The 27,395-nt window shown below is 63.3% G+C and overlaps 2 protein-coding genes across 4 annotated transcripts in view; one reads left to right on the plus strand and one right to left on the minus strand.

The window, feature by feature from the left end:
* gpaa1 (glycosylphosphatidylinositol anchor attachment 1) overlaps positions 1 to 20,752 on the plus strand; it is an 83,406-nt gene extending 62,654 nt beyond the window's left edge. For 2 of the 3 annotated variants that reach the window (XM_073055170.1, XM_073055171.1), the window contains exons 12-13: positions 16,684 to 16,854; positions 19,644 to 20,752. In XM_073055170.1, coding sequence (XP_072911271.1) covers positions 16,684 to 16,854; positions 19,644 to 19,887 — 415 coding nt within the window. In that variant the 3' untranslated portion in view covers positions 19,888 to 20,752. Of the gene's footprint in view, positions 1 to 16,683; positions 16,855 to 18,949; positions 19,091 to 19,643 lie in introns of those variants that run through there. The other variant, XM_073055172.1, reaches the window with a different exon arrangement.
* A 4,425-nt stretch (positions 20,753 to 25,177) lies between these two features.
* LOC140732474 (ranBP-type and C3HC4-type zinc finger-containing protein 1-like) overlaps positions 25,178 to 27,395 on the minus strand; it is a 219,914-nt gene continuing 217,696 nt past the window's right edge. Inside the window, 4 exon segments of the mRNA XM_073055181.1 lie at positions 25,178 to 25,345; positions 25,347 to 25,400; positions 25,569 to 25,673; positions 25,676 to 25,714. Of these exon segments, the coding sequence (XP_072911282.1) occupies positions 25,319 to 25,345; positions 25,347 to 25,400; positions 25,569 to 25,673; positions 25,676 to 25,714 (225 nt within the window). The 3' untranslated portion in view covers positions 25,178 to 25,318.

A 27,395-nucleotide genomic window follows, 5' to 3' on the forward strand; every position in this document is an offset into this window, starting at 1 on the left:
GCGGGCAGTGGGTTGGGCCGGATGGTGTGGGCAGTGGGTTGGTGTGGATGGTGCGGGCAGTGGGTTGGTGTGGATGGTGCGGGCAGTGGGTTGGGCCGGATGGTGCGGGCAGTGGGTTGGGCCGGATGGTGCGGGCAGTGGGTTGGTGTGGATGGTGCGGGCAGTGGGTTGGGCCGGATGGTGCGGGCAGTGGGTTGGCGTGGATGGTGCGGGCAGTGGGTTGGTGTGGATGGTGCGGGCAGTGGGTTGGTGTGGATGGTGCGGGCAGTGGGTTGGTGTGGACGGTGCGGGCAGTGGGTTGGGCCAGATGGTGCGGGCAGTGGGTTGGGCCGGATGGTGTGGGCAGTGGGTTGGGCCGGATGGTGCGGGCAGTGGGTTGGGCCGGATGGTGTGGGCAGTGGGTTGGGCCGGATGGTGCGGGCAGTGGGTTGGTGTGGATGGTGCGGGCAGTGGGTTGGTGTGGATGGTGCGGGCAGTGGGTTGGTGTGGATGGTGCGGGCAGTGGGTTGGTGTGGACGGTGCGGGCAGTGGGTTGGTGTGGACGGTGCGGGCAGTGGGTTGGTGTGGACGGTGCGGGCAGTGGGTTGGTGTGGATGGTGCGGGCAGTGGGTTGGTGTGGATGGTGCGGGCAGTGGGTTGGTGTGGACGGTGCGGGCAGTGGGTTGGTGTGGATGGTGCGGGCAGTGGGTTGGGCCGGATGGTGCGGGCAGTGGGTTGGCGTGGATGGTGCGGGCAGTGGGTTGGTGTGGATGGTGCGGGCAGTGGGTTGGTGTGGACGGTGCGGGCAGTGGGTTGGTGTGGACGGTGCGGGCAGTGGGTTGGGCCAGATGGTGCGGGCAGTGGGTTGGGCCGGATGGTGTGGGCAGTGGGTTGGGCCGGATGGTGCGGGCAGTGGGTTGGGCCGGATGGTGTGGGCAGTGGGTTGGGCCGGATGGTGCGGGCAGTGGGTTGGTGTGGACGGTGCGGGCAGTGGGTTGGTGTGGACGGTGCGGGCAGTGGGTTGGTGTGGATGGTGCGGGCAGTGGGTTGGTGTGGATGGTGCGGGCAGTGGGTTGGTGTGGATGGTGTGGGCAGTGGGTTGGTGTGGATGGTGCGGGCAGTGGGTTGGTGTGGATGGTGTGGGCAGTGGGTTGGGCCGGATGGTGCGGGCAGTGGGTTGGGCCGGATGGTGCGGGCAGTGGGTTGGGCCGGATGGTGCGGGCAGTGGGTTGGTGTGGATGGTGCGGGCAGTGGGTTGGGCCGGATGGTGCGGGCAGTGGGTTGGTGTGGATGGTGCGGGCAGTGGGTTGGTGTGGATGGTGTGGGCAGTGGGTTGGGCCGGATGGTGCGGGCAGTGGGTTGGTGTGGATGGTGCGGGCAGTGGGTTGGTGTGGGTGGTGCGGGCGGTGCGGGCAGTGGGTTGGTGTGGACGGTGCGGGCAGTGGGTTGGTGTGGATGGTGCGGGCAGTGGGTTGGTGTGGATGGTGTGGGCAGTGGGTTGGTGTGGATGGTGCGGGCAGTGGGTTGGTGTGGATGGTGCGGGCAGTGGGTTGGTGTGGATGGTGCGGGCAGTGGGTTGGTGTGGACGGTGCGGGCAGTGGGTTGGTGTGGATGGTGCGGGCAGTGGGTTGGTGTGGATGGTGCGGGCAGTGGGTTGGGCCGGATGGTGCGGGCAGTGGGTTGGTGTGGATGGTGCGGGCAGTGGGTTGGTGTGGATGGTGCGGGCAGTGGGTTGGGCCGGATGGTGCGGGCAGTGGGTTGGTGTGGATGGTGCGGGCAGTGGGTTGGTGTGGATGGTGCGGGCAGTGGGTTGGGCCGGATGGTGCGGGCAGTGGGTTGGTGTGGATGGTGCGGGCAGTGGGTTGGGCCGGATGGTGCGGGCAGTGGGTTGGTGTGGATGGTGCGGGCAGTGGGTTGGTGTGGATGGTGTGGGCAGTGGGTTGGTGTGGATGGTGCGGGCAGTGGGTTGGTGTGGATGGTGCGGGCAGTGGGTTGGTGTGGATGGTGCGGGCAGTGGGTTGGTGTGGATGGTGCGGGCAGTGGGTTGGTGTGGATGGTGCGGGCAGTGGGTTGGTGTGGATGGTGCGGGCAGTGGGTTGGGCCGGATGGTGCGGGCAGTGGGTTGGGCCGGATGGTGCGGGCAGTGGGTTGGTGTGGATGGTGTGGGCAGTGGGTTGGGCCGGATGGTGCGGGCAGTGGGTTGGTGTGGATGGTGCGGGCAGTGGGTTGGTGTGGATGGTGCGGGCAGTGGGTTGGTGTGGATGGTGCGGGCAGTGGGTTGGTGTGGATGGTGCGGGCAGTGGGTTGGTGTGGATGGTGCGGGCAGTGGGTTGGGCCGGATGGTGCGGGCAGTGGGTTGGGCCGGATGGTGCGGGCAGTGGGTTGGTGTGGATGGTGCGGGCAGTGGGTTGGGCCGGATGGTGCGGGCAGTGGGTTGGTGTGGACGGTGCGGGCAGTGGGTTGGTGTGGATGGTGTGGGCAGTGGGTTGGTGTGGACGGTGCGGGCAGTGGGTTGGGCCGGATGGTGCGGGCAGTGGGTTGGGCCGGATGGTGCGGGCAGTGGGTTGGTGTGGACGGTGCGGGCAGTGGGTTGGTGTGGACGGTGCGGGCAGTGGGTTGGTGTGGATGGTGCGGGCAGTGGGTTGGTGTGGATGGTGCGGGCAGTGGGTTGGTGTGGATGGTGCGGGCAGTGGGTTGGTGTGGATGGTGCGGGCAGTGGGTTGGTGTGGATGGTGCGGGCAGTGGGTTGGTGTGGATGGTGCGGGCAGTGGGTTGGTGTGGACGGTGCGGGCAGTGGGTTGGTGTGGATGGTGCGGGCAGTGGGTTGGGCCGGATGGTGCGGGCAGTGGGTTGGTGTGGATGGTGCGGGCAGTGGGTTGGTGTGGACGGTGCGGGCAGTGGGTTGGTGTGGATGGTGCGGGCAGTGGGTTGGGCCGGATGGTGCGGGCAGTGGGTTGGTGTGGATGGTGTGGGCAGTGGGTTGGTGTGGATGGTGCGGGCAGTGGGTTGGTGTGGACGGTGCGGGCAGTGGGTTGGTGTGGATGGTGTGGGCAGTGGGTTGGTGTGGATGGTGCGGGCAGTGGGTTGGTGTGGATGGTGCGGGCAGTGGGTTGGTGTGGATGGTGCGGGCAGTGGGTTGGTGTGGACGGTGCGGGCAGTGGGTTGGTGTGGACGGTGCGGGCAGTGGGTTGGTGTGGATGGTGCGGGCAGTGGGTTGGTGTGGATGGTGTGGGCAGTGGGTTGGTGTGGGTGGTGCGGGCAGTGGGTTGGGCCGGATGGTGCGGGCAGTGGGTTGGGCCGGATGGTGCGGGCAGTGGGTTGGTGTGGGTGGTGCGGGCAGTGGGTTGGGCCGGATGGTGTGGGCAGTGGGTTGGTGTGGATGGTGCGGGCAGTGGGTTGGTGTGGATGGTGCGGGCAGTGGGTTGGTGTGGATGGTGCGGGCAGTGGGTTGGTGTGGATGGTGCGGGCAGTGGGTTGGGCCGGATGGTGCGGGCAGTGGGTTGGTGTGGATGGTGTGGGCAGTGGGTTGGTGTGGATGGTGCGGGCAGTGGGTTGGGCCGGATGGTGCGGGCAGTGGGTTGGTGTGGATGGTGCGGGCAGTGGGTTGGGCCGGATGGTGTGGGCAGTGGGTTGGGCCGGATGGTGCGGGCAGTGGGTTGGTGTGGATGGTGTGGGCAGTGGGTTGGGCCGGATGGTGCGGGCAGTGGGTTGGTGTGGATGGTGTGGGCAGTGGGTTGGGCCGGATGGTACGGGCAGCGGGTTGGTGTGGATGGTGTGGGCAGTGGGTTGGTGTGGATGGTGTGGGCAGTGGGTTGGGCCGGATGGTACGGGCAGCGGGTTGGTGTGGATGGTGTGGGCAGTGGGTTGGGCCGGATGGTGCGGGCAGTGGGTTGGGCCGGATGGTGCGGGCAGTGGGTTGGTGTGGATGGTGCGGGCAGTGGGTTGGTGTGGATGGTGCGGGCAGTGGGTTGGGCCGGATGGTGCGGGCAGTGGGTTGGTGTGGATGGTGCGGGCAGTGGGTTGGTGTGGATGGTGTGGGCAGTGGGTTGGGCCGGATGGTGCGGGCAGTGGGTTGGTGTGGATGGTGCGGGCAGTGGGTTGGTGTGGATGGTGTGGGCAGTGGGTTGGTGTGGATGGTGCGGGCAGTGGGTTGGTGTGGATGGTGTGGGCAGTGGGTTGGGCCGGATGGTGCGGGCAGTGGGTTGGTGTGGACGGTGCGGGCAGTGGGTTGGGCCGGATGGTGCGGGCAGTGGGTTGGTGTGGATGGTGCGGGCAGTGGGTTGGGCCGGATGGTGCGGGCAGTGGGTTGGTGTGGACGGTGCGGGCAGTGGGTTGGTGTGGATGGTGCGGGCAGTGGGTTGGTGTGGATGGTGTGGGCAGTGGGTTGGGCCGGATGGTGCGGGCAGTGGGTTGGTGTGGATGGTGCGGGCAGTGGGTTGGGCCGGATGGTGCGGGCAGTGGGTTGGTGTGGATGGTGCGGGCAGTGGGTTGGTGTGGATGGTGTGGGCAGTGGGTTGGGCCGGATGGTGCGGGCAGTGGGTTGGTGTGGATGGTGCGGGCAGTGGGTTGGTGTGGATGGTGCGGGCAGTGGGTTGGGCCGGATGGTGCGGGCAGTGGGTTGGTGTGGATGGTGCGGGCAGTGGGTTGGGCCGGATGGTGCGGGCAGTGGGTTGGTGTGGATGGTGTGGGCAGTGGGTTGGTGTGGATGGTGTGGGCAGTGGGTTGGGCCGGATGGTGCGGGCAGTGGGTTGGTGTGGATGGTGCGGGCAGTGGGTTGGGCCGGATGGTGCGGGCAGTGGGTTGGTGTGGATGGTGCGGGCAGTGGGTTGGGCCGGATGGTGCGGGCAGTGGGTTGGTGTGGATGGTGCGGGCAGTGGGTTGGTGTGGATGGTGCGGGCAGTGGGTTGGTGTGGATGGTGTGGGCAGTGGGTTGGTGTGGACGGTGCGGGCAGTGGGTTGGTGTGGACGGTGCGGGCAGTGGGTTGGTGTGGATGGTGCGGGCAGTGGGTTGGTGTGGATGGTGCGGGCAGTGGGTTGGTGTGGACGGTGCGGGCAGTGGGTTGGTGTGGATGGTGCGGGCAGTGGGTTGGTGTGGATGGTGCGGGCAGTGGGTTGGTGTGGATGGTGCGGGCAGTGGGTTGGTGTGGATGGTGCGGGCAGTGGGTTGGTGTGGATGGTGCGGGCAGTGGGTTGGGCCGGATGGTGCGGGCAGTGGGTTGGGCCGGATGGTGCGGGCAGTGGGTTGGTGTGGATGGTGCGGGCAGTGGGTTGGTGTGGATGGTGTGGGCAGTGGGTTGGTGTGGACGGTGCGGGCAGTGGGTTGGTGTGGACGGTGCGGGCAGTGGGTTGGTGTGGATGGTGCGGGCAGTGGGTTGGTGTGGATGGTGCGGGCAGTGGGTTGGTGTGGACGGTGCGGGCAGTGGGTTGGTGTGGATGGTGCGGGCAGTGGGTTGGTGTGGATGGTGCGGGCAGTGGGTTGGTGTGGATGGTGCGGGCAGTGGGTTGGTGTGGATGGTGCGGGCAGTGGGTTGGTGTGGATGGTGCGGGCAGTGGGTTGGTGTGGATGGTGCGGGCAGTGGGTTGGGCCGGATGGTGCGGGCAGTGGGTTGGTGTGGACGGTGCGGGCAGTGGGTTGGCGTGGACGGTGCGGGCAGTGGGTTGGTGTGGACGGTGTGGGCAGTGGGTTGGTGTGGATGGTGCGGGCAGTGGGTTGGTGTGGATGGTGCGGGCAGTGGGTTGGTGTGGATGGTGCGGGCAGTGGGTTGGTGTGGATGGTGCGGGCAGTGGGTTGGTGTGGATGGTGCGGGCAGTGGGTTGGTGTGGATGGTGTGGGCAGTGGGTTGGTGTGGATGGTGCGGGCAGTGGGTTGGGCCGGATGGTGCGGGCAGTGGGTTGGTGTGGATGGTGCGGGCAGTGGGTTGGTGTGGATGGTGCGGGCAGTGGGTTGGTGTGGATGGTGTGGGCAGTGGGTTGGTGTGGATGGTGTGGGCAGTGGGTTGGTGTGGATGGTGTGGGCAGTGGGTTGGTGTGGATGGTGTGGGCAGTGGGTTGGCGTGGATGGTGCGGGCAGTGGGTTGGCGTGGATGGTGTGGGCAGTGGGTTGGTGTGGATGGTGCGGGCAGTGGGTTGGGCCGGATGGTGCGGGCAGTGGGTTGGGCCGGATGGTGCGGGCAGTGGGTTGGTGTGGATGGTGCGGGCAGTGGGTTGGTGTGGATGGTGCGGGCAGTGGGTTGGTGTGGATGGTGCGGGCAGTGGGTTGGTGTGGATGGTGTGGGCAGTGGGTTGGTGTGGACGGTGCGGGCAGTGGGTTGGTGTGGGTGGTGCGGGCAGTGGGTTGGGCCGGATGGTGCGGGCAGTGGGTTGGTGTGGATGGTGCGGGCAGTGGGTTGGTGTGGACGGTGCGGGCAGTGGGTTGGTGTGGGTGGTGCGGGCAGTGGGTTGGGCCGGATGGTGCGGGCAGTGGGTTGGTGTGGATGGTGCGGGCAGTGGGTTGGTGTGGATGGTGCGGGCAGTGGGTTGGTGTGGGTGGTGCGGGCAGTGGGTTGGTGTGGATGGTGCGGGCAGTGGGTTGGTGTGGACGGTGCGGGCAGTGGGTTGGTGTGGGTGGTGCGGGCAGTGGGTTGGGCCGGATGGTGCGGGCAGTGGGTTGGGCCGGATGGTGCGGGCAGTGGGTTGGTGTGGATGGTGCGGGCAGTGGGTTGGTGTGGATGGTGCGGGCAGTGGGTTGGTGTGGATGGTGCGGGCAGTGGGTTGGTGTGGATGGTGCGGGCAGTGGGTTGGTGTGGATGGTGTGGGCAGCGGGTTGGTGTGGACGGTGCGGGCAGTGGGTTGGTGTGGATGGTGCGGGCAGTGGGTTGGTGTGGATGGTGCGGGCAGTGGGTTGGGCCGGATGGTGCGGGCAGTGGGTTGGTGTGGATGGTGCGGGCAGTGGGTTGGTGTGGATGGTGCGGGCAGTGGGTTGGTGTGGATGGTGCGGGCAGTGGGTTGGTGTGGATGGTGCGGGCAGTGGGTTGGTGTGGATGGTGCGGGCAGTGGGTTGGTGTGGACGGTGCGGGCAGTGGGTTGGTGTGGATGGTGCGGGCAGTGGGTTGGGCCGGATGGTGTGGGCAGTGGGTTGGTGTGGATGGTGTGGGCAGTGGGTTGGTGTGGATGGTGCGGGCAGTGGGTTGGTGTGGATGGTGCGGGCAGTGGGTTGGGCCGGATGGTGCGGGCAGTGGGTTGGTGTGGATGGTGCGGGCAGTGGGTTGGTGTGGATGGTGCGGGCAGTGGGTTGGGCCGGATGGTGCGGGCAGTGGGTTGGTGTGGATGGTGCGGGCAGTGGGTTGGTGTGGATGGTGCGGGCAGTGGGTTGGTGTGGATGGTGTGGGCAGTGGGTTGGTGTGGATGGTGTGGGCAGTGGGTTGGTGTGGATGGTGTGGGCAGTGGGTTGGTGTGGATGGTGTGGGCAGTGGGTTGGCGTGGATGGTGCGGGCAGTGGGTTGGCGTGGATGGTGTGGGCAGTGGGTTGGTGTGGATGGTGCGGGCAGTGGGTTGGGCCGGATGGTGCGGGCAGTGGGTTGGGCCGGATGGTGCGGGCAGTGGGTTGGTGTGGATGGTGCGGGCAGTGGGTTGGTGTGGATGGTGCGGGCAGTGGGTTGGTGTGGATGGTGCGGGCAGTGGGTTGGTGTGGATGGTGTGGGCAGTGGGTTGGTGTGGACGGTGCGGGCAGTGGGTTGGTGTGGGTGGTGCGGGCAGTGGGTTGGGCCGGATGGTGCGGGCAGTGGGTTGGTGTGGATGGTGCGGGCAGTGGGTTGGTGTGGATGGTGTGGGCAGTGGGTTGGTGTGGATGGTGCGGGCAGTGGGTTGGTGTGGACGGTGCGGGCAGTGGGTTGGTGTGGGTGGTGCGGGCAGTGGGTTGGGCCGGATGGTGCGGGCAGTGGGTTGGGCCGGATGGTGCGGGCAGTGGGTTGGTGTGGATGGTGCGGGCAGTGGGTTGGTGTGGATGGTGCGGGCAGTGGGTTGGTGTGGATGGTGCGGGCAGTGGGTTGGTGTGGATGGTGTGGGCAGTGGGTTGGTGTGGATGGTGCGGGCAGTGGGTTGGTGTGGACGGTGCGGGCAGTGGGTTGGTGTGGATGGTGCGGGCAGTGGGTTGGGCCGGATGGTGCGGGCAGTGGGTTGGGCCGGATGGTGCGGGCAGTGGGTTGGTGTGGATGGTGCGGGCAGTGGGTTGGTGTGGATGGTGCGGGCAGTGGGTTGGTGTGGATGGTGCGGGCAGTGGGTTGGTGTGGACGGTGCGGGCAGTGGGTTGGTGTGGATGGTGCGGGCAGTGGGTTGGGCCGGATGGTGTGGGCAGTGGGTTGGTGTGGATGGTGCGGGCAGTGGGTTGGTGTGGATGGTGCGGGCAGTGGGTTGGTGTGGATGGTGCGGGCAGTGGGTTGGGCCGGATGGTGCGGGCAGTGGGTTGGTGTGGATGGTGCGGGCAGTGGGTTGGTGTGGATGGTGCGGGCAGTGGGTTGGTGTGGATGGTGCGGGCAGTGGGTTGGGCCGGATGGTGCGGGCAGTGGGTTGGTGTGGATGGTGCGGGCAGTGGGTTGGGCCGGATGGTGCGGGCAGTGGGTTGGGCCGGATGGTGTGGGCAGTGGGTTGGTGTGGATGGTGCGGGCAGTGGGTTGGTGTGGATGGTGCGGGCAGTGGGTTGGTGTGGATGGTGCGGGCAGTGGGTTGGTGTGGATGGTGCGGGCAGTGGGTTGGTGTGGATGGTGCGGGCAGTGGGTTGGTGTGGATGGTGCGGGCAGTGGGTTGGTGTGGATGGTGCGGGCAGTGGGTTGGTGTGGATGGTGCGGGCAGTGGGTTGGTGTGGATGGTGCGGGCAGTGGGTTGGGGCCGGATGGTGCGGGCAGTGGGTTGGGCCGGATGGTGTGGGCAGTGGGTTGGTGTGGATGGTGCGGGCAGTGGGTTGGCGTGGATGGTGCGGGCAGTGGGTTGGGCCGGATGGTGCGGGCAGTGGGTTGGGCCGGATGGTGCGGGCAGTGGGTTGGGCCGGATGGTGCGGGCAGTGGGTTGGTGTGGATGGTGCGGGCAGTGGGTTGGGCCGGATGGTGCGGGCAGTGGGTTGGCGTGGATGGTGCGGGCAGTGGGTTGGGCCGGATGGTGCGGGCAGTGGGTTGGCGTGGATGGTGCGGGCAGTGGGTTGGTGTGGATGGTGTGGGCAGTGGGTTGGGCCGGATGGTGCGGGCAGTGGGTTGGTGTGGATGGTGCGGGCAGTGGGTTGGTGTGGATGGTGCGGGCAGTGGGTTGGTGTGGATGGTGCGGGCAGTGGGTTGGGCCGGATGGTGCGGGCAGTGGGTTGGTGTGGATGGTGTGGGCAGTGGGTTGGGCCGGATGGTGCGGGCAGTGGGTTGGTGTGGATGGTGCGGGCAGTGGGTTGGTGTGGATGGTGCGGGCAGTGGGTTGGTGTGGACGGTGCGGGCAGTGGGTTGGGCCGGATGGTGCGGGCAGTGGGTTGGTGTGGATGGTGCGGGCAGTGGGTTGGGCCGGATGGTGCGGGCAGTGGGTTGGTGTGGATGGTGCGGGCAGTGGGTTGGTGTGGATGGTGCGGGCAGTGGGTTGGTGTGGATGGTGCGGGCAGTGGGTTGGTGTGGATGGTGCGGGCAGTGGGTTGGTGTGGATGGTGCGGGCAGTGGGTTGGTGTGGATGGTGCGGGCAGTGGGTTGGTGTGGATGGTGCGGGCAGTGGGTTGGTGTGGATGGTGCGGGCAGTGGGTTGGTGTGGATGGTGCGGGCAGTGGGTTGGTGTGGATGGTGCGGGCAGTGGGTTGGGCCGGATGGTGCGGGCAGTGGGTTGGTGTGGATGGTGCGGGCAGTGGGTTGGTGTGGATGGTGCGGGCAGTGGGTTGGGCCGGATGGTGCGGGCAGTGGGTTGGGCCGGATGGTGCGGGCAGTGGGTTGGTGTGGATGGTGCGGGCAGTGGGTTGGTGTGGACGGTGCGGGCAGTGGGTTGGGCCGGATGGTGCGGGCAGTGGGTTGGTGTGGATGGTGCGGGCAGTGGGTTGGTGTGGATGGTGCGGGCAGTGGGTTGGTGTGGATGGTGCGGGCAGTGGGTTGGGCAGGATGGTGTGGGCAGTGGGTTGGTGTGGATGGTGCGGGCAGTGGGTTGGGCTGGATGGTGCGGGCAGTGGGTTGGGCCGGATGGTGCGGGCAGTGGGTTGGTGTGGATGGTGCGGGCAGTGGGTTGGTGTGGATGGTGCGGGCAGTGGGTTGGTGTGGATGGTGCGGGCAGTGGGTTGGGCAGGATGGTGTGGGCAGTGGGTTGGTGTGGATGGTGCGGGCAGTGGGTTGGGCTGGATGGTGCGGGCAGTGGGTTGGGCCGGATGGTGCGGGCAGTGGGTTGGTGTGGATGGTGCGGGCAGTGGGTTGGTGTGGATGGTGCGGGCAGTGGGTTGGCGTGGATGGTGCGGGCAGTGGGTTGGTGTGGATGGTGTGGGCAGTGGGTTGGGCCGGATGGTGCGGGCAGTGGGTTGGTGTGGATGGTGCGGGCAGTGGGTTGGTGTGGATGGTGCGGGCAGTGGGTTGGTGTGGATGGTGCGGGCAGTGGGTTGGTGTGGATGGTGCGGGCAGTGGGTTGGGCCGGATGGTGTGGGCAGTGGGTTGGTGTGGACGGTGCGGGCAGTGGGTTGGGCCGGATGGTGCGGGCAGTGGGTTGGTGTGGATGGTGCGGGCAGTGGGTTGGTGTGGATGGTGCGGGCAGTGGGTTGGTGTGGATGGTGCGGGCAGCGGGTTGGTGTGGACGGTGCGGGCAGTGGGTTGGTGTGGATGGTGTGGGCAGTGGGTTGGTGTGGACGGTGCGGGCAGTGGGTTGGTGTGGATGGTGCGGGCAGTGGGTTGGTGTGGACGGTGCGGGCAGTGGGTTGGTGTGGACGGTGCGGGCAGTGGGTTGGTGTGGATGGTGTGGGCAGTGGGTTGGGCCGGATGGTGCGGGCAGTGGGTTGGTGTGGATGGTGCGGGCAGTGGGTTGGTGTGGACGGTGCGGGCAGTGGGTTGGGCTGGATGGTGCGGGCAGTGGGTTGGGCCGGATGGTGTGGGCAGTGGGTTGGTGTGGACGGTGCGGGCAGTGGGTTGGGCTGGATGGTGCGGGCAGTGGGTTGGGCCGGATGGTGCGGGCAGTGGGTTGGTGTGGACGGTGCGGGCAGTGGGTTGGGCTGGATGGTGCGGGCAGTGGGTTGGGCAGGATGGTGTGGGCAGTGGGTTGGTGTGGATGGTGTGGGCAGTGGGTTGGGCCGGATGGTGTGGGCAGTGGGTTGGTGTGGATGGTGCGGGCAGTGGGTTGGTGTGGATGGTGCGGGCAGCGGGTTGGTGTGGACGGTGCGGGCAGTGGGTTGGTGTGGATGGTGTGGGCAGTGGGTTGGTGTGGACGGTGCGGGCAGTGGGTTGGTGTGGATGGTGCGGGCAGTGGGTTGGTGTGGACGGTGCGGGCAGTGGGTTGGTGTGGACGGTGCGGGCAGTGGTTGGTGTGGATGGTGTGGGCAGTGGGTTGGTGTGGATGGTGCGGGCAGTGGGTTGGTGTGGACGGTGCGGGCAGTGGGTTGGTGTGGATGGTGCGGGCAGTGGGTTGGTGTGGATGGTGTGGGCAGTGGGTTGGTGTGGATGGTGCGGGCAGTGGGTTGGTGTGGACGGTGCGGGCAGTGGGTTGGTGTGGACGGTGCGGGCAGTGGGTTGGGCCGGATGGTGTGGGCAGTGGGTTGGTGTGGATGGTGTGGGCAGTGGGTTGGTGTGGATGGTGCGGGCAGTGGGTTGGGCCGGATGGTGCGGGCAGTGGGTTGGGCCGGATGGTGTGGGCAGTGGGTTGGTGTGGATGGTGCGGGCAGTGGGTTGGTGTGGATGGTGTGGGCAGTGGGTTGGTGTGGATGGTGCGGGCAGTGGGTTGGTGTGGATGGTGCGGGCAGTGGGTTGGTGTGGATGGTGCGGGCAGTGGGTTGGGCCGGATGGTGTGGGCAGTGGGTTGGTGTGGACGGTGCGGGCAGTGGGTTGGGCCGGATGGTGCGGGCAGTGGGTTGGTGTGGACGGTGCGGGCAGTGGGTTGGGCCGGATGGTGCGGGCAGTGGGTTGGTGTGGATGGTGCGGGCAGTGGGTTGGTGTGGATGGTGCGGGCAGTGGGTTGGTGTGGATGGTGCGGGCAGTGGGTTGGTGTGGATGGTGTGGGCAGTGGGTTGGGCCGGATGGTGCGGGCAGTGGGTTGGTGTGGATGGTGTGGGCAGTGGGTTGGGCCGGATGGTGTGGGCAGTGGGTTGGGCCGGATGGTGCGGGCAGTGGGTTGGGCCGGATGGTGCGGGCAGTGGGTTGGTGTGGATGGTGCGGGCAGTGGGTTGGTGTGGATGGTGCGGGCAGTGGGTTGGTGTGGATGGTGCGGGCAGTGGGTTGGGCCGGATGGTGCGGGCAGTGGGTTGGTGTGGATGGTGCGGGCAGTGGGTTGGGCCGGATGGTGCGGGCAGTGGGTTGGTGTGGATGGTGCGGGCAGTGGGTTGGGCCGGATGGTGCGGGCAGTGGGTTGGTGTGGATGGTGCGGGCAGTGGGTTGGGCCGGATGGTGCGGGCAGTGGGTTGGTGTGGATGGTGCGGGCAGTGGGTTGGTGTGGATGGTGCGGGCAGTGGGTTGGGCCGGATGGTGCGGGCAGTGGGTTGGTGTGGATGGTGCGGGCAGTGGGTTGGTGTGGATGGTGCGGGCAGTGGGTTGGTGTGGATGGTGCGGGCAGTGGGTTGGTGTGGATGGTGCGGGCAGTGGGTTGGGCCGGATGGTGCGGGCAGTGGGTTGGTGTGGATGGTGCGGGCAGTGGGTTGGGCCGGATGGTGCGGGCAGTGGGTTGGTGTGGATGGTGCGGGCAGTGGGTTGGTGTGGATGGTGCGGGCAGTGGGTTGGTGTGGATGGTGTGGGCAGTGGGTTGGTGTGGACGGTGCGGGCAGTGGGTTGGTGTGGATGGTGCGGGCAGTGGGTTGGTGTGGACGGTGCGGGCAGTGGGTTGGTGTGGATGGTGCGGGCAGTGGGTTGGTGTGGATGGTGTGGGCAGTGGGTTGGTGTGGATGGTGCGGGCAGTGGGTTGGTGTGGACGGTGTGGGCAGTGGGTTGGTGTGGATGGTGCGGGCAGTGGGTTGGGCCGGATGGTGCGGGCAGTGGGTTGGTGTGGATGGTGTGGGCAGTGGGTTGGGCCGGATGGTGCGGGCAGTGGGTTGGTGTGGATGGTGCGGGCAGTGGGTTGGGCCGGATGGTGCGGGCAGTGGGTTGGTGTGGATGGTGCGGGCAGTGGGTTGGTGTGGATGGTGTGGGCAGTGGGTTGGTGTGGATGGTGCGGGCAGTGGGTTGGTGTGGATGGTGTGGGCAGTGGGTTGGTGTGGATGGTGCGGGCAGTGGGTTGGTGTGGACGGTGTGGGCAGTGGGTTGGTGTGGATGGTGCGGGCAGTGGGTTGGTGTGGATGGTGCGGGCAGTGGGTTGGTGTGGATGGTGTGGGCAGTGGGTTGGGCCGGATGGTGCGGGCAGTGGGTTGGGCCGGATGGTGCGGGCAGTGGGTTGGGCCGGATGGTGCGGGCAGTGGGTTGGTGTGGATGGTGCGGGCAGTGGGTTGGGCCGGATGGTGCGGGCAGTGGGTTGGGCCGGATGGTGCGGGCAGTGGGTTGGTGTGGATGGTGTGGGCAGTGGGTTGGGCCGGATGGTGCGGGCAGTGGGTTGGTGTGGACGGTGCGGGCAGTGGGTTGGTGTGGATGGTGTGGGCAGTGGGTTGGTGTGGATGGTGCGGGCAGTGGGTTGGTGTGGATGGTGCGGGCAGTGGGTTGGTGTGGATGGTGCGGGCAGTGGGTTGGTGTGGATGGTGCGGGCAGTGGGTTGGTGTGGATGGTGCGGGCAGTGGGTTGGTGTGGACGGTGCGGGCAGTGGGTTGGCGTGGATGGTGCGGGCAGTGGGTTGGGCCGGATGGTGCGGGCAGTGGGTTGGTGTGGACGGTGCGGGCAGTGGGTTGGTGTGGATGGTGCGGGCAGTGGGTTGGTGTGGATGGTGCGGGCAGTGGGTTGGTGTGGGTGGTGCGGGCAGTGGGTTGGGCCGGATGGTGCGGGCAGTGGGTTGGCGTGGATGGTGCGGGCAGTGGGTTGGTGTGGATGGTGCGGGCAGTGGGTTGGTGTGGATGGTGTGGGCAGCGGGTTGGTGTGGATGGTGCGGGCAGTGGGTTGGGCAGGATGGTGCGGGCAGTGGGTTGGTGTGGATGGTGCGGGCAGTGGGTTGGTGTGGATGGTGTGGGCAGTGGGTTGGTGTGGACGGTGCGGGCAGTGGGTTGGTGTGGATGGTGCGGGCAGTGGGTTGGGCCGGATGGTGCGGGCAGTGGGTTGGTGTGGATGGTGCGGGCAGTGGGTTGGTGTGGATGGTGCGGGCAGTGGGTTGGGCCGGATGGTGCGGGCAGTGGGTTGGTGTGGACGGTGCGGGCAGTGGGTTGGGCCGGATGGTGCGGGCAGTGGGTTGGGCCGGATGGTGCGGGCAGTGGGTTGGTGTGGATGGTGCGGGCAGTGGGTTGGTGTGGATGGTGTGGGCAGTGGGTTGGTGTGGATGGTGCGGGCAGTGGGTTGGGCCGGATGGTGCGGGCAGTGGGTTGGGCCGGATGGTGCGGGCAGTGGGTTGGTGTGGATGGTGCGGGCAGTGGGTTGGTGTGGATGGTGTGGGCAGTGGGTTGGTGTGGATGGTGCGGGCAGTGGGTTGGTGTGGATGGTGCGGGCAGTGGGTTGGTGTGGATGGTGCGGGCAGTGGGTTGGTGTGGATGGTGCGGGCAGTGGGTTGGGCCGGATGGTGCGGGCAGTGGGTTGGGCCGGATGGTGCGGGCAGTGGGTTGGGCCGGATGGTGCGGGCAGTGGGTTGGTGTGGATGGTGCGGGCAGTGGGTTGGTGTGGATGGTGTGGGCAGTGGGTTGGTGTGGATGGTGCGGGCAGTGGGTTGGTGTGGATGGTGCGGGCAGTGGGTTGGGCCGGATGGTGCGGGCAGTGGGTTGGTGTGGATGGTGCGGGCAGTGGGTTGGTGTGGATGGTGCGGGCAGTGGGTTGGTGTGGATGGTGCGGGCAGTGGGTTGGTGTGGATGGTGCGGGCAGTGGGTTGGTGTGGATGGTGCGGGCAGTGGGTTGGGCCGGATGGTGTGGGCAGTGGGTTGGGCCGGATGGTGCGGGCAGTGGGTTGGGCCGGATGGTGCGGGCAGTGGGTTGGGCCGGATGGTGCGGGCAGTGGGTTGGTGTGGATGGTGCGGGCAGTGGGTTGGGCCGGACGGTGCGGGCAGTGGGTTGGGCCGGATGGTGCGGGCAGTGGGTTGGTGTGGATGGTGCGGGCAGTGGGTTGGTGTGGATGGTGCGGGCAGTGGGTTGGGCAGGATGGTGCGGGCAGTGGGTTGGTGTGGATGGTGCGGGCAGTGGGTTGGGCCGGATGGTGCGGGCAGTGGGTTGGGCCGGATGGTGCGGGCAGTGGGTTGGGCCGGATGGTGCGGGCAGTGGGTTGGTGTGGATGGTGCGGGCAGTGGGGTTGGCGTGGATGGTGCGGGCAGTGGGTTGGGCCGGATGGTGCGGGCAGTGGGTTGGGCCGGATGGTGCGGGCAGTGGGTTGGGCCGGATGGTGCGGGCAGTGGGTTGGTGTGGATGGTGCGGGCAGTGGGTTGGTGTGGATGGTGTGGGCAGTGGGTTGGGCCGGATGGTGCGGGCAGTGGGTTGGTGTGGATGGTGTGGGGCAGTGGGTTGGGCCGGATGGTGCGGGCAGTGGGTTGGTGTGGATGGTGTGGGCAGTGGGTTGGGCCGGACGGTGCGGGCAGTGGGTTGGTGTGGATGGTGCGGGCAGTGGGTTGGGCCGGATGGTGCGGGCAGTGGGTTGGGCCGGATGGTGCGGGCAGTGGGTTGGGCCGGATGGTGCGGGCAGTGGGTTGGGCCGGATGGTGCGGGCAGTGGGTTGGCGTGGATGGTGCGGGCAGTGGGTTGGTGTGGATGGTGTGGGCAGTGGGTTGGGCCGGATGGTGCGGGCAGTGGGTTGGTGTGGATGGTGTGGGCAGTGGGTTGGGCCGGATGGTGCGGGCAGTGGGTTGGTGTGGATGGTGTGGGCAGTGGGTTGGGCCGGACGGTGCGGGCAGTGGGTTGGGCCGGATGGTGCGGGCAGTGGGTTGGGCCGGATGGTGCGGGCAGTGGGTTGGGCCGGATGGTGCGGGCAGTGGGTTGGCGTGGATGGTGCGGGCAGTGGGTTGGTGTGGATGGTGTGGGCAGTGGGTTGGGCCGGATGGTGCGGGCAGTGGGTTGGTGTGGATGGTGTGGGCAGTGGGTTGGGCCGGATGGTGCGGGCAGTGGGTTGGTGTGGATGGTGTGGGCAGTGGGTTGGGCCGGCGGTGCGGGCAGTGGGTTGGTGTGGATGGTGTGGGCAGTGGGTTGGGCCGGATGGTGCGGGCAGTGGGTTGGTGTGGATGGTGTGGGCAGTGGGTTGGGCCCGGACGGTGCGGGCAGTGGGTTGGTGTGGATGGTGTGGGCAGTGGGTTGGGCCGGATGGTGCGGGCAGTGGGTTGGGCCGGATGGTGCGGGCAGTGGGTTGGTGTGGATGGTGCGGGCAGTGGGTTGGGCCGGACGGTGCGGGCAGTGGGTTGGGCCGGACGGTGCGGGCAGTGGGTTAGTTCAGTAGGTGTGTGTGGTGGACATCCCTTCACCATGGTGATCCAGTTTATCGTGATCGTCACCCCAGGGCTCTGCCGATGGAGCTGACGGAGCGGGGCTGGATGATTCTGAAGCTGATCGCCATCCTGTACCTGGCCCTTCTCCTCGGCAGCATCACCCTCATCAACTTCTCTCTTGGCTTCATCCTGGCCGTCAGCCTGGTCCCTGCTGCCGCCGTGGTTCAGCCTGCACCCTACAAGTGAGTGCAGCCGTGGGCGGGTGGGGGGAGACAGGGGACTCCCGATGACCTAACGCCAGCTCCACAGGTGAACTCCAGTCAATCCCAACGCAGTGAGAGGTGACGATTGACCTTACACAGTCGAGTGGACATCCAGGGACTGTGGCTAACACCAGGAGACATAGTTTTAAAGTGATTGAAGGGAAGTCTGGGGGGGATGTCAGCCGTAGGTTGTTTTTAACACAGAGACTGGAACACGCCGCCAGGGGTGTCAGGAGAGGTGGATACACTTGGGAAACTAAGATAGGCACATGCAGGAGATTGTAGAGAAGTGAAGGCCTATGTAGGAGGAAAGGGTTAGGTTGATCTTAGAGTCAGTTTAAAGATCGGTACAGCATCATGGACCAAAAGGTCTGTCCTTGAGCAACACCACAAAATTGCCGAGGAACTCCACGGATCAGGCAGTGTCTGTTGAGGAGAATAAGTGGTTGCCGTTTTGAGCTGAGACCCTTCAACAGGACCGCAGGACAGCATGAAATATTGACTCTGTACTCCTCTCCATAGATGCTGCCTGACTTGTTGAGTTCCTCCAGCATTGCTCTGATAAAGATGGGGTGTTAAACACATGGGCAGTGGTCAGCAGGAATCTGGGAGAACAGAGGAACCTTGGGGTGCAGGTACCTGGTTCTCTCGAGATGTTGACGAAAGTGAAGAGAGAGGCATTCGGCACACTGGCCTTCATCAGTCAGGTTTTTGAGTTGAGGCCCTCTGTTTGTTCGGGGTTGGCCGTGGATGTTGTGTCCCAGTTGTTGAAGTCGATATGCAAGCCCTCTTCACACAGCTGATGAACCCAAAGAGCAGCAGGGACTGAAACAGTTTGGCACCAGCGGCGACGCGGGTGTTGATAGTCAGCACTGAACTAAATGGTTCCACTGGGCTTAGTAACTATGCCACGTGTGAAGGCCAGGAGCTGGACTTGGTTGTCAGAGGCTGATAGAGACACACACAATTGGGAGCATTTAATAGGCAGTGAGAGCTTGTCCCTTTTTACCCCCCACCCCTGGTTATAACAACCTTAAGGAATGGATTTTTGAGTGCTTGAGATGCTATGGTATGTTGGTGAGGCCACGTCCGGATCTCCGTGTTACAGTTCTGGGAGCCCTCCATAGCAACGACGCTGAGGCAGAGAGAGAGGACAATGTTATCTGGACTGGTGGGCTTGGGTTGTAGGAAGAGACTGGACACTATGCTTCCCTGGAGCGTAGGAAGCCCGAGGGGTGACCTTCACTAACCGGCTTCCCTCAGCTTGCTTCTGACTCTGAAATGTGACGTCTGGTTCTGAAAGGATTGCAGTCACCACTGGATCTGGTCTGATGATGGGACTTGGGGTGGGGCTGTGCGGCATTTTGTAGGAAGCTGCCACCACTCTGCACTGGTGACGAGTGTTCATGTCCGTTGAGCAGGAACTGTTCAAGCTCTTCAGGGACGGACCTTTGGCAAGTCAAGTACATTTCCGACAGTGGTGGAGTCTGGAACTAGAGGGAGCAGACTCAGAGGGACGTCCCTCTAAGGTAGAGATGGGGAGGAATTCAGCCTGAGGGTGGTGAATCTGTGGAATTGCTGTGAAGGACTAGTCATTGGGTATATTTAAAACAGAGTTTGATAGGTTTCTGATTAGCCAGTGTGTGAAAGGTTACAGGGAGAAGGTAGGAGAATGGGGTTGACAGGGATAATAAATCAGCTGAGATGGAATGGCGGAGCAGACGGATGGAGTCAAGGCCAAAGGTCAGATCAGTGATCTTATACAGCAGGGTCGCAGGTGGATTGGGCACTGGCTGGTCTCTATGTTCTTGCACTCTATCTCTGTCCCTCCCTCACTCCACTCACTGTCTCTCATCTCTCACTCTCTGTCCCTCCCTCACTCCACTCACTCTCTCTCCATCTCTCACTCTCTGTCCCTCCCTCACTCTCTCTCCATCCCTCACTCTCTGTCTCTCCCTCACTCCACTCACTCTCTCTCCATCTCTCTCTGTCCCTCCCTCACTCTCTCTCCATCTCTCACTCTCTGTCTCTCCCTCACTCCACTCACTCCTCTCCTCCATCTCACTCTCTGTAGCTCACTCTTTCTCTGAATCTCTTTTCCTCCATCTCACTCACTCTCTCTTAATCCTCTCTCCCTCCCTCTCACTGTTTCTGTACCTCTCTGTCACTCTCTGCAACCCTGTTTCTCTCTCTCTCTGGGTGGGGAGGGGTCACTACTGTCTCTCTCTGGGTGGGGAGGGGTCACTGCTCTCTCTCTGGGTGGGGGAGGGGTCACTGCTCTCTCTCTCTCTGGGTGGGGAGGGGTCACTACTGTCTCTCTCTGGGTGGGGAGGGGTCACTGCTCTCTCTCTGGGTGGGGAGGGGTCACTGCTCTCTCTCTGTGGTTAGAGCTTACCTGACAATTAGTGATTTGACGATGGTCCCTCTCCCTTGTGCACCCTACCACATCCATCACCATTTCTCACCCATCCCTCATCCTTCCCCTTCTCCGACTATTCCCATTCCCCTCCCCCCACCATCTCTCACCTGTACCCCCTCTCCTCCTCCCTACAACCTTCTCTCCTTTCCTCCCCACTACCCTTTCACTCTCATTCCATCTTCCCACTCCTCTCCTTTACTGCTCTGTCTGTCCTCCCTCACACTCTTGTACCTCCCGCTCCCTCCCCTCACCCCTTTACCCCCCACTCTATTTTCCCACTACCCCTTCCTCTCCTTTGACTACCCTCCTCTTTCACTGTCCCCCCGTATTCCCCCTCCTGTCTCCGCAGGGTGATGAACGCTCTGTTGCTGGTGCTGCTCTCCCCGCCGATGGTGGTCAGTCTCTGCATTTACCTGTACCACGAGCTGTCAGAGTACCCGGTCACCATCCTCGAGTGCTGGCAGCTCTTCCTGCAGGCCGTGGCCGAGGCCATTCTCGACCACCACCTCTACGGCTCCATTGTCTACCCCTTCCTGGCGCTGCTAGTCTACCCGTGCTGGCTCCTGCTCTGGAACGTCGTCTTCTGGAAGTGACGGAGGTCCCGCCACCCCCAGCAAATGTGACAGGAACTCTCACCCTGTGGAGTGCCTGAAGTTCCCTCACCCCCTCCGTCACTGCGGGCTGGAGGCAGAGTGGCTGGTGATAGAGCGGTGGGCTCCAGACACACGATGTCAGACTTGGCTGGGAGGGGTGAGGGGCAGTGGGAGCTGGGAGGTGGGAAGAGGGGAGGGGGCAGGGGGGAGATGAGGCACAGAGATGATGCTGGCATGTTAAAGGTAGTTGGGAGGGAGAGTCTTGGAAAAAGGGGAGTTGCTGACAGTGGTGGGAGGAGAGAGGAGATGAAAAGGGAAGAGTACAGAGGAGGTGAGGAGAAATGAGTGGGGAAAGACAACAGCAAGGGGGGAGAGAGAGAGAGTTCAGGGGAAAGAAGATACCGATGGTTCGTGGGGGAGATGTCACAAAGGGGCTGTCAGTGATGGCTGGGCCAGAGGAACAGCTAGGGTTTGGGAGGAAGGCGGGGAGAGGCAACATAGAGGGAAGACACGAGAGAGGGATTTTCAGAGGAGGTTGGAGTGGGGAAGACAGTACCAAGAGGGTGTAGGGTCTCTCTATGGCAGCAGAGATTTTGGAGAGAGGGGAGTGAGTGAAACGGGAGGGTTCTGCACTTGTCTGTCTCTCTGAACCTCAGTCACTGTGGGATTCGGCAGGATGCTCAGCCCCCTTGGCTGGGGTGGGGCATCTAGGTCACTCTCAGTGCAGGAATGGTGAGAGTCCAATCGAGTTGCTGGGTGGTTAAGTTAAGTGAAAGTCTCCTCGCCCTTCTTTCACTCCAGTTTGTGTACAAAGTCATCAGGAGGATTAAAGGTGAAACACAAAATAAAAATTACCTGTATCCATTTTCCTGTTTGGAGAGTTATAAAACAGACAGCTGAACAGCCCTCCCCCCCCCCCCCCGATATAGAATGTAGCCCACAGTGTGACTCCCTTGGTACCACCCCTCCCACAGTGTGACCCTCCCTCGGTACCACCCCTCCCACAGTGTGACAATCCCTCAGTACCACCCCTCCCACAGTGTGACCCTCCCTCAGTACCACCCCTCCCACAGTGTGACCCTCCCTCGGTACCACCCCCTCCCACAGTGTGACAATCCCTCAGTACCACCCCTCCCACAGTGTGACCCTCCCTCAGTACCACCCCTCCCACAGTGTGACCCTCCCTCAGTACCACCCCCCCACAGTGTGACCCTCCCTCAGTACCGTCCCTCCCACAGTGTGACAATCCCTCAGTGCCGCCCCCTCCCACAGTGTGACCCTCCCTCGGTACCACCCCCTCCACAGTGTGACAATCCCTCAGTACCACCCCTCCCACAGTGTGACCCTCCCCTCAGTACCACCCCTCCCACAGTGTGACCATCCCTCGGTACCACCCCTCCCACAGTGTGACAATCCCTCAGTACCACCCCCCCACAGTGTGACCCTCCCCTCATTACCACCCCTCCCACAGTGTGACAATCCCCAGTGCCGCCCCTCCCACAGTGTGACCCTCCCTCGGTACCACCCCTCCCCACAGTGGACCCTCCCTCAGTACCACCCCTCCCACAGTGTGACCCTCCCTCGGTACCGCCCCTCCCACAGTGTGACCCTCCCTCGGTACCTCCCCTCCCACAGTGTGACTCCCTCGGTACCCGCCCCTCCCACAGTGTGACCCTCCCTCGGTACCTCCCCCTCCCACAGTGTGACAATCCCTCAGTACCGCCCCCCCCCCCCACAGTGTGACCCTCCCTCAGTACCACCCCCCCACAGTGTGACCCTCCCTCAATACCACCCCTGCCACAGTGTGACCCTCCCACAGTGTGACCCTCCCTCGGTACCACCCCTCCCACAGTGTGACCCTCCCTCGGTACCACCCCTCCCACAGTGTGACCCTCCCTCGGTACTCCCCTCCCACAGTGTGACTCCCTCGGTACCCCGCCCCTCCCACAGGTGTGACCCTCCCTCGGTACCCGCCCCTCCCACAGTGTGACCATCCCTCGGTACCGCCCCTCCCACAGTGTGACCCTCCCTCGGTACCACCCCTCCCACAGTGTGACCCTCCTCCCACTCGGTACCCGCCCCTCCCACAGTGTGACCCTCCCTCGGTACCCGCCCCTCCCCACAGTGACCCTCCCTCGGTACCAACCCCTCCCACAGTGTGACCCTCCCTCGGTCTACCGCCCCTCCCACAGTGTGACCCTCCCTCGGTACCTCCCCTCCCACAGTGTGACTCCCTCGGTACCACCCCTCCCCACAGTGTGACCCTCCCTTGGTACCACCCCTCCCACAGTGTGACCCTCCCTCGGTACCCCGCCCCTCCCACAGTGTGACCATCCCTCGGTACCGCCCCTCCCACAGTGTGACCCTCCCTCGGTACCCACCCCTCCCCACAGTGACCCTCCCTCAGTACCACCCCTCCCACAGTGTGACCCTCCCTCGGTACCACCCCTCCCCACAGTGACCCTCCCTCAGTACCACCCCCTCCCCACAGTGGACCCTCCCTCAGTACCACCCCCTGCCACAGTGTGAACCTCCCTCAGTACCCCGCCCCTCCCACAGTGACCCTCCCTCAGTACCTCCCCTCCCACAGTGTGAACCTCCCTCAGTGTGACCCTCCCTCAGTGTGACCCTCCCTTAGTACCCGCCCCCCCCCACAGTGTGACTCCCTCGGTACCAAACCCCTCCCACAGTGTGACCCTCCCTCAGTACCGCCCCCCCCACAGTGTGACCCTCCCTCAGTACCCGCCCCTCCCACAGTGACCCTCCCTCAGTACCCGCCCCTCCCACAGTGACTCTCCCTCAGTACCCCGCCCCTCCCACAGTGTGACCCTCCCTCAGTACCACCCCTCCCACAGTGTGACCCTCCCACAGTGTGACCCTCCCTCAGTACCACCCCAGCCACAGTGTGACCCTCCCTCAGTACCGCCCCCCCCCCCCACAGTGTGACCCTCCCTCAGTACCCGCCCTCCCACAGTGTGACCCTCCCTCAGTACCACCCCTCCCACAGTGTGACCCTCCCTCAGTACCGCCCCTCCCAACATTGTGACCCTCCCTCAGTACCCGCCCCCCCACAGTGTGACCCTCCCACAGTGTGACCCTCCATCAGTACCACCCCTGCCACAGTGTGACCCTCCCACAGTGTGACCCTCCCTCAGTACCCGCCCCTCCCACAGGTGTGACCCTCCCTCAGTACCGCCCCCCCACAGTGTGACCCTCCCTCAGTACCCCGCCCCCCCACAGTGTGACCCTCCCTCAGTACCACCCCTGCCACAGTGTGACCCTCCCTCAGTACCACCCCTCCCACAGTGTGACCCTCCCACAGTGTGACCCTCCCTCAGTACCACCCCTGCCACAGTGTGACCCTCCCTCAGTACCGCCCCTCCCACAGTGTGACCCTCCCTCAGTACCACCCCTCCCTTGGTACTGCCCCTCCCACAAACACGAAGAACCCCATGCATCACAGAAGCACAAGCAGTGATCTGGTACAACGTGTGTTTCTTGTATTTGAACCACAGTGTATTTTTCAGCTTGCGTGTTCAGAGATACAGTCCGATGACAGCCAAGTCTGGCTCATGTGAGGAACCGAACCAAACTCTGGAAATCATCACAGCAGTTCAGGCTGTGTGATTACAGTCAGAGCCAGTGTGAAGCGTTCACACTGTGGTCTACGCCGCTGCCTCCCTTACAGCCGGGCTGAGACATCACAAGCACATTCAAAGTGTCCGCAGTAAAATATATTACCCTTCATGGTCGGCAGAAAGATACAACACAGGAGATCGTGCAGATGCTGGAAATCCAGAGCAACACACATACAATGCTGAGGGAACCAGCAGTCAGGCAGCGTCTACAGAAATGGATAGATAGTCATCATTTCATGCCGAGACCCTTCTTCAGGACTGGAAAGGAAGGGGAAGATTCCAGAATAAAATGATGGGGGGGGGGGGGGGGGGGGAGGACTGGGCCAGAAGGTGATAGGTGAAGCCAAGGGAGTGAGGAGTGGAGCCGAGGGTGGGGGGTGATTTTTTGAAAGAAGCAGGGAAGATTAAACTGCTAATCCTGCCTTAAATCAGGTTCTGTTGAGTTCTCCAACCTGAAACGTTGACAGTTTTCTCCCTCTATAGATGCTGCCCAACCTCATGAGTGTTTCCAGCATTTTCAGTTTTATAGCGGGTCAGCAAATATTTGCAAAGTGAAAAGCAGGAAAAGACGACAAGTCACGGACTCCTGAAATAAGTACTCGGAAACGCTCAGACAGGGTCTGTGTCAGTAAGGGGTTAACTGTAGGATCCATCAGCTTCAGAATTGGGGAGCATTAGGAATGGGGTATGTTTTCTGGGGCAGCTCACTCACCTTGGGCCCCGCCAGACACTCAGATCTCACCCAGCACACCGCTTCGACGGGCGAGCTAACGGTGAGCCTGTGCTGGCATGCAGTGTCAGTTCTGGTGGACTGTGTGGATGAGACCCAACAGCCAGGAAAGCAGTTCTGCAACGCTCCGTAGAGCGCGAAGGGCACGACGAGGCACAGGAGAAATCACGGTCACCCACTGCAACCAAGGAAGACCTGGACAACTACTCCGAGGTCGAGCGAGTAACAGCTTCTCCACTTTAAAAACCCTTCCCCTCAGGACTCCCGTCACTGCCAGCTGTGACGGACAACCACCACCCACATTTAAAAGTTGTGGAGAAGGGGAGGAAGTCTGGTAATTGTGTGTGTTTTACAGGAGTGGAGGGGCAGAGACCAGGGGATAGTGAGCATGAGGGTCATGGCCCCTCATCTGCCTGTGGGAGGTGTAGAAAGAGAGGAACGAGGGGAGAGGGAAATAATATTTTCTGCAATAGGGAGGTACAGAGCCCTGGCGATGGGTATCAGAACAGGGCAGTGAGAGTTATCTGGGAAGGGTCAGTTCCCTACTGGGATGTTGCAGACAAACCAAAGGGGGACAATGTTCTGTTGTGTGACTCAAGTGACAGGCAGACTCCTGATCTCTCTCTCTCTCTTCCCCTCCCTTAGCACTGTTCCAGAGCCCAGGAAAAGCAGTTTCACCCCTGGCCCTCAACAGTGAGTTCACTAGTGTCGGTCAGCGGTGGGGGTCGCTCCCTGGCCGATGGGAATCTCCATAGGAACACGGGCAAGGTCCTGGCCTCCTGCGAGCCGGTGCGGGAAGATGATATTACCCAGAGATCTGAACAAGCGTCCCAGAACTAAGAATACAGCACACCACCTGGCAAAGTCCCAGTCGATACACCCCTCCTCCTACCCCTCCGTGTTCGACGCACTACGCCGCGCACACACACACTCACACACACACACACACACTCACACTCACACACACTCTCACCACTCACACACAGTCAGGATTCCACCGATCTCTTGGCTTCAGCCTCCATGCCCCCGGTGAGCAGGGCAGAGTGTCGACTTGCCGCTCCCTTCAGTGGCAGTTCTGGCAGAGGGGGTGACCACTTCTGCCCATTTACCAGGCAACGACATCCACCACTCGTGTCACCTGGACCCTGGGGAGGGAGGCAGCAAAGCATCAGAGATCACTGGGACAGTGCTTCCATTGGACGAGGGCGACCCCAGAGCATCCCCGGCAGAGGGGAGGGACGAGGAGGTGAGCGTGTCCCCATGTCCCCAGACGTCGGCTCCCCCATCCCAGACACCCAGCTGTCTGCACTCACCCCTGGCCCCCAGCGACATTTCTTGGTGACCCAGCAGATCTCGGTGTGACAAACGGGACAGCGAATCCAGTCGCATCCTCCTTTCTTCTGCACCGATGATCCGGCACTCGGGGGCACCGCATCGCTTCGCCGCTCTGCACCAGGGTCTGGGGGGCACACTGCAACGTCATTCCCCGGCACTGGCACTGGATACCCACCCCCACCCCACCGTCCCTCACTGATAACGGTCGCGGCCACCAGGGTCTGGAGGCACACTGCAACGTCATTCTCCGGCACTGCACTGGATACCACCCCCACCCCACCGTCCCTCACTGATAACGGGTCGCGGCACGAGGGTCTGGAGGCACACTGCAACGTCATTCCCGGCACTGGCACTGGATACCACCCCCACCCACCGTCCCTCACTGATAACGTCGTGGCACCAGGCTCTGGGGGCACACTGGGCACCGGATGCCATCTCCCACCCCACTGTCCCTCTCTGATACTGGTCCCATTCCCTCTCTGCAGCTCCAGCCACACCACATTTCAATACCGTAGGTGCCACGGAAGTGTAGTGTCTGGCGTGACGCCAATACAGCTCGGGGCACTGGAGTCCGCAGTTTAGTTCAATTCTGGCGTCGTCTGTCGGGGTCTGTACATTCTCCCCGTGTGTGTGTGGGTTTCCTCCGGGTGCCCTGGTTCTCTCCCACAGTCCAAAGACGTGCACCAGTTAGTAGGTTAATGGGTCTGTGATCAGGCCAGGGTTAAGTAGATGGATTGCTGGATGGTGCCTCTTGTTAAACCAGAAGAGCCTGTTCCTCTGTATTGCTAAATAAATGAAGAACAATTCTCAAGGCCTGGAAATCCTAGTTTGGTTCCAGCCCCTGACGCTGTCTGTGACCACGTGGGTTTCCAGTCTCACTGAGTAAGCACAGGAACACAGTGCAGTGCTGAACCAGTTAAATTAGTAATCAAATGGCTAATTAACCAATTCCCTTCTGCCTACACAGTGTCCATATCCCTCCATTCTCCTCTCTTTCATTTGCCTATCCAAATGTCTCCTAAAAGTCTCTAAAGTTTCTGCCTCTACCACCACCCCAGACAGCACATTCCAGGCTCCCCCCACTCTTGCCTCCTCTCACATTAAACACATGTATTGGATCTTTCAACCTTGGGAAAAAAGATGCTGCTGTCTACTCTATTTTTACTCCTCATAATCTTATAAACCTCTATCAGATCTCCCCTTGGCCTCATCGCTCCGGGGAACACACCCGAGTTTGTCCGACCTCTCAGGATAGCTCATGCCCTCTAATCCAGGCAACATCCTGGTGAACATCCAGAACCGTATGCAGTACTCTGGGATGTGGCCGAACTAGAATTTTATAACATAACCCTTGAGCTTTGAACTCAGTGCCTCAACAATGAAAGACAAGTATGCCAGAGGCCTACTTACCCCATTTTATCCTTCAACCATCCCCACCAATTCTAACCCTCGCCCGAAAACTGGGGGCAATTTCCCACTGACTGCACATTGCTGGAATGTGGAAGGAAGCCGGACCGACCCCTGGTGGAAAAGCACATGGTCACAAGGGAGAGCATGCAAACTCCACACGGACAGTATGCTGGAGCTCAGCATCGAACCGGGGACTTTGGGGCAGCGAGGCAGCAGTTCGACCTGCTGTGGCACTAAGCTGTTCAGCCAAGTGAAACAGAGAACACTCATCAGCCCATGAGGGTTATGCTGACCAAGATGGCAAATTAAAGTAATCCCTTCTGCCTGCATACAATCCCTCTCTCCCCTGCACATTCAGTGGTCTGTTTAACACCATCATCGTATCTGTACCACCA

The sequence above is a fragment of the Hemitrygon akajei genome, chromosome 8 (assembly GCF_048418815.1).
Source record: "Hemitrygon akajei chromosome 8, sHemAka1.3, whole genome shotgun sequence".
Taxonomy (NCBI): Eukaryota; Metazoa; Chordata; class Chondrichthyes; order Myliobatiformes; family Dasyatidae; genus Hemitrygon; species Hemitrygon akajei.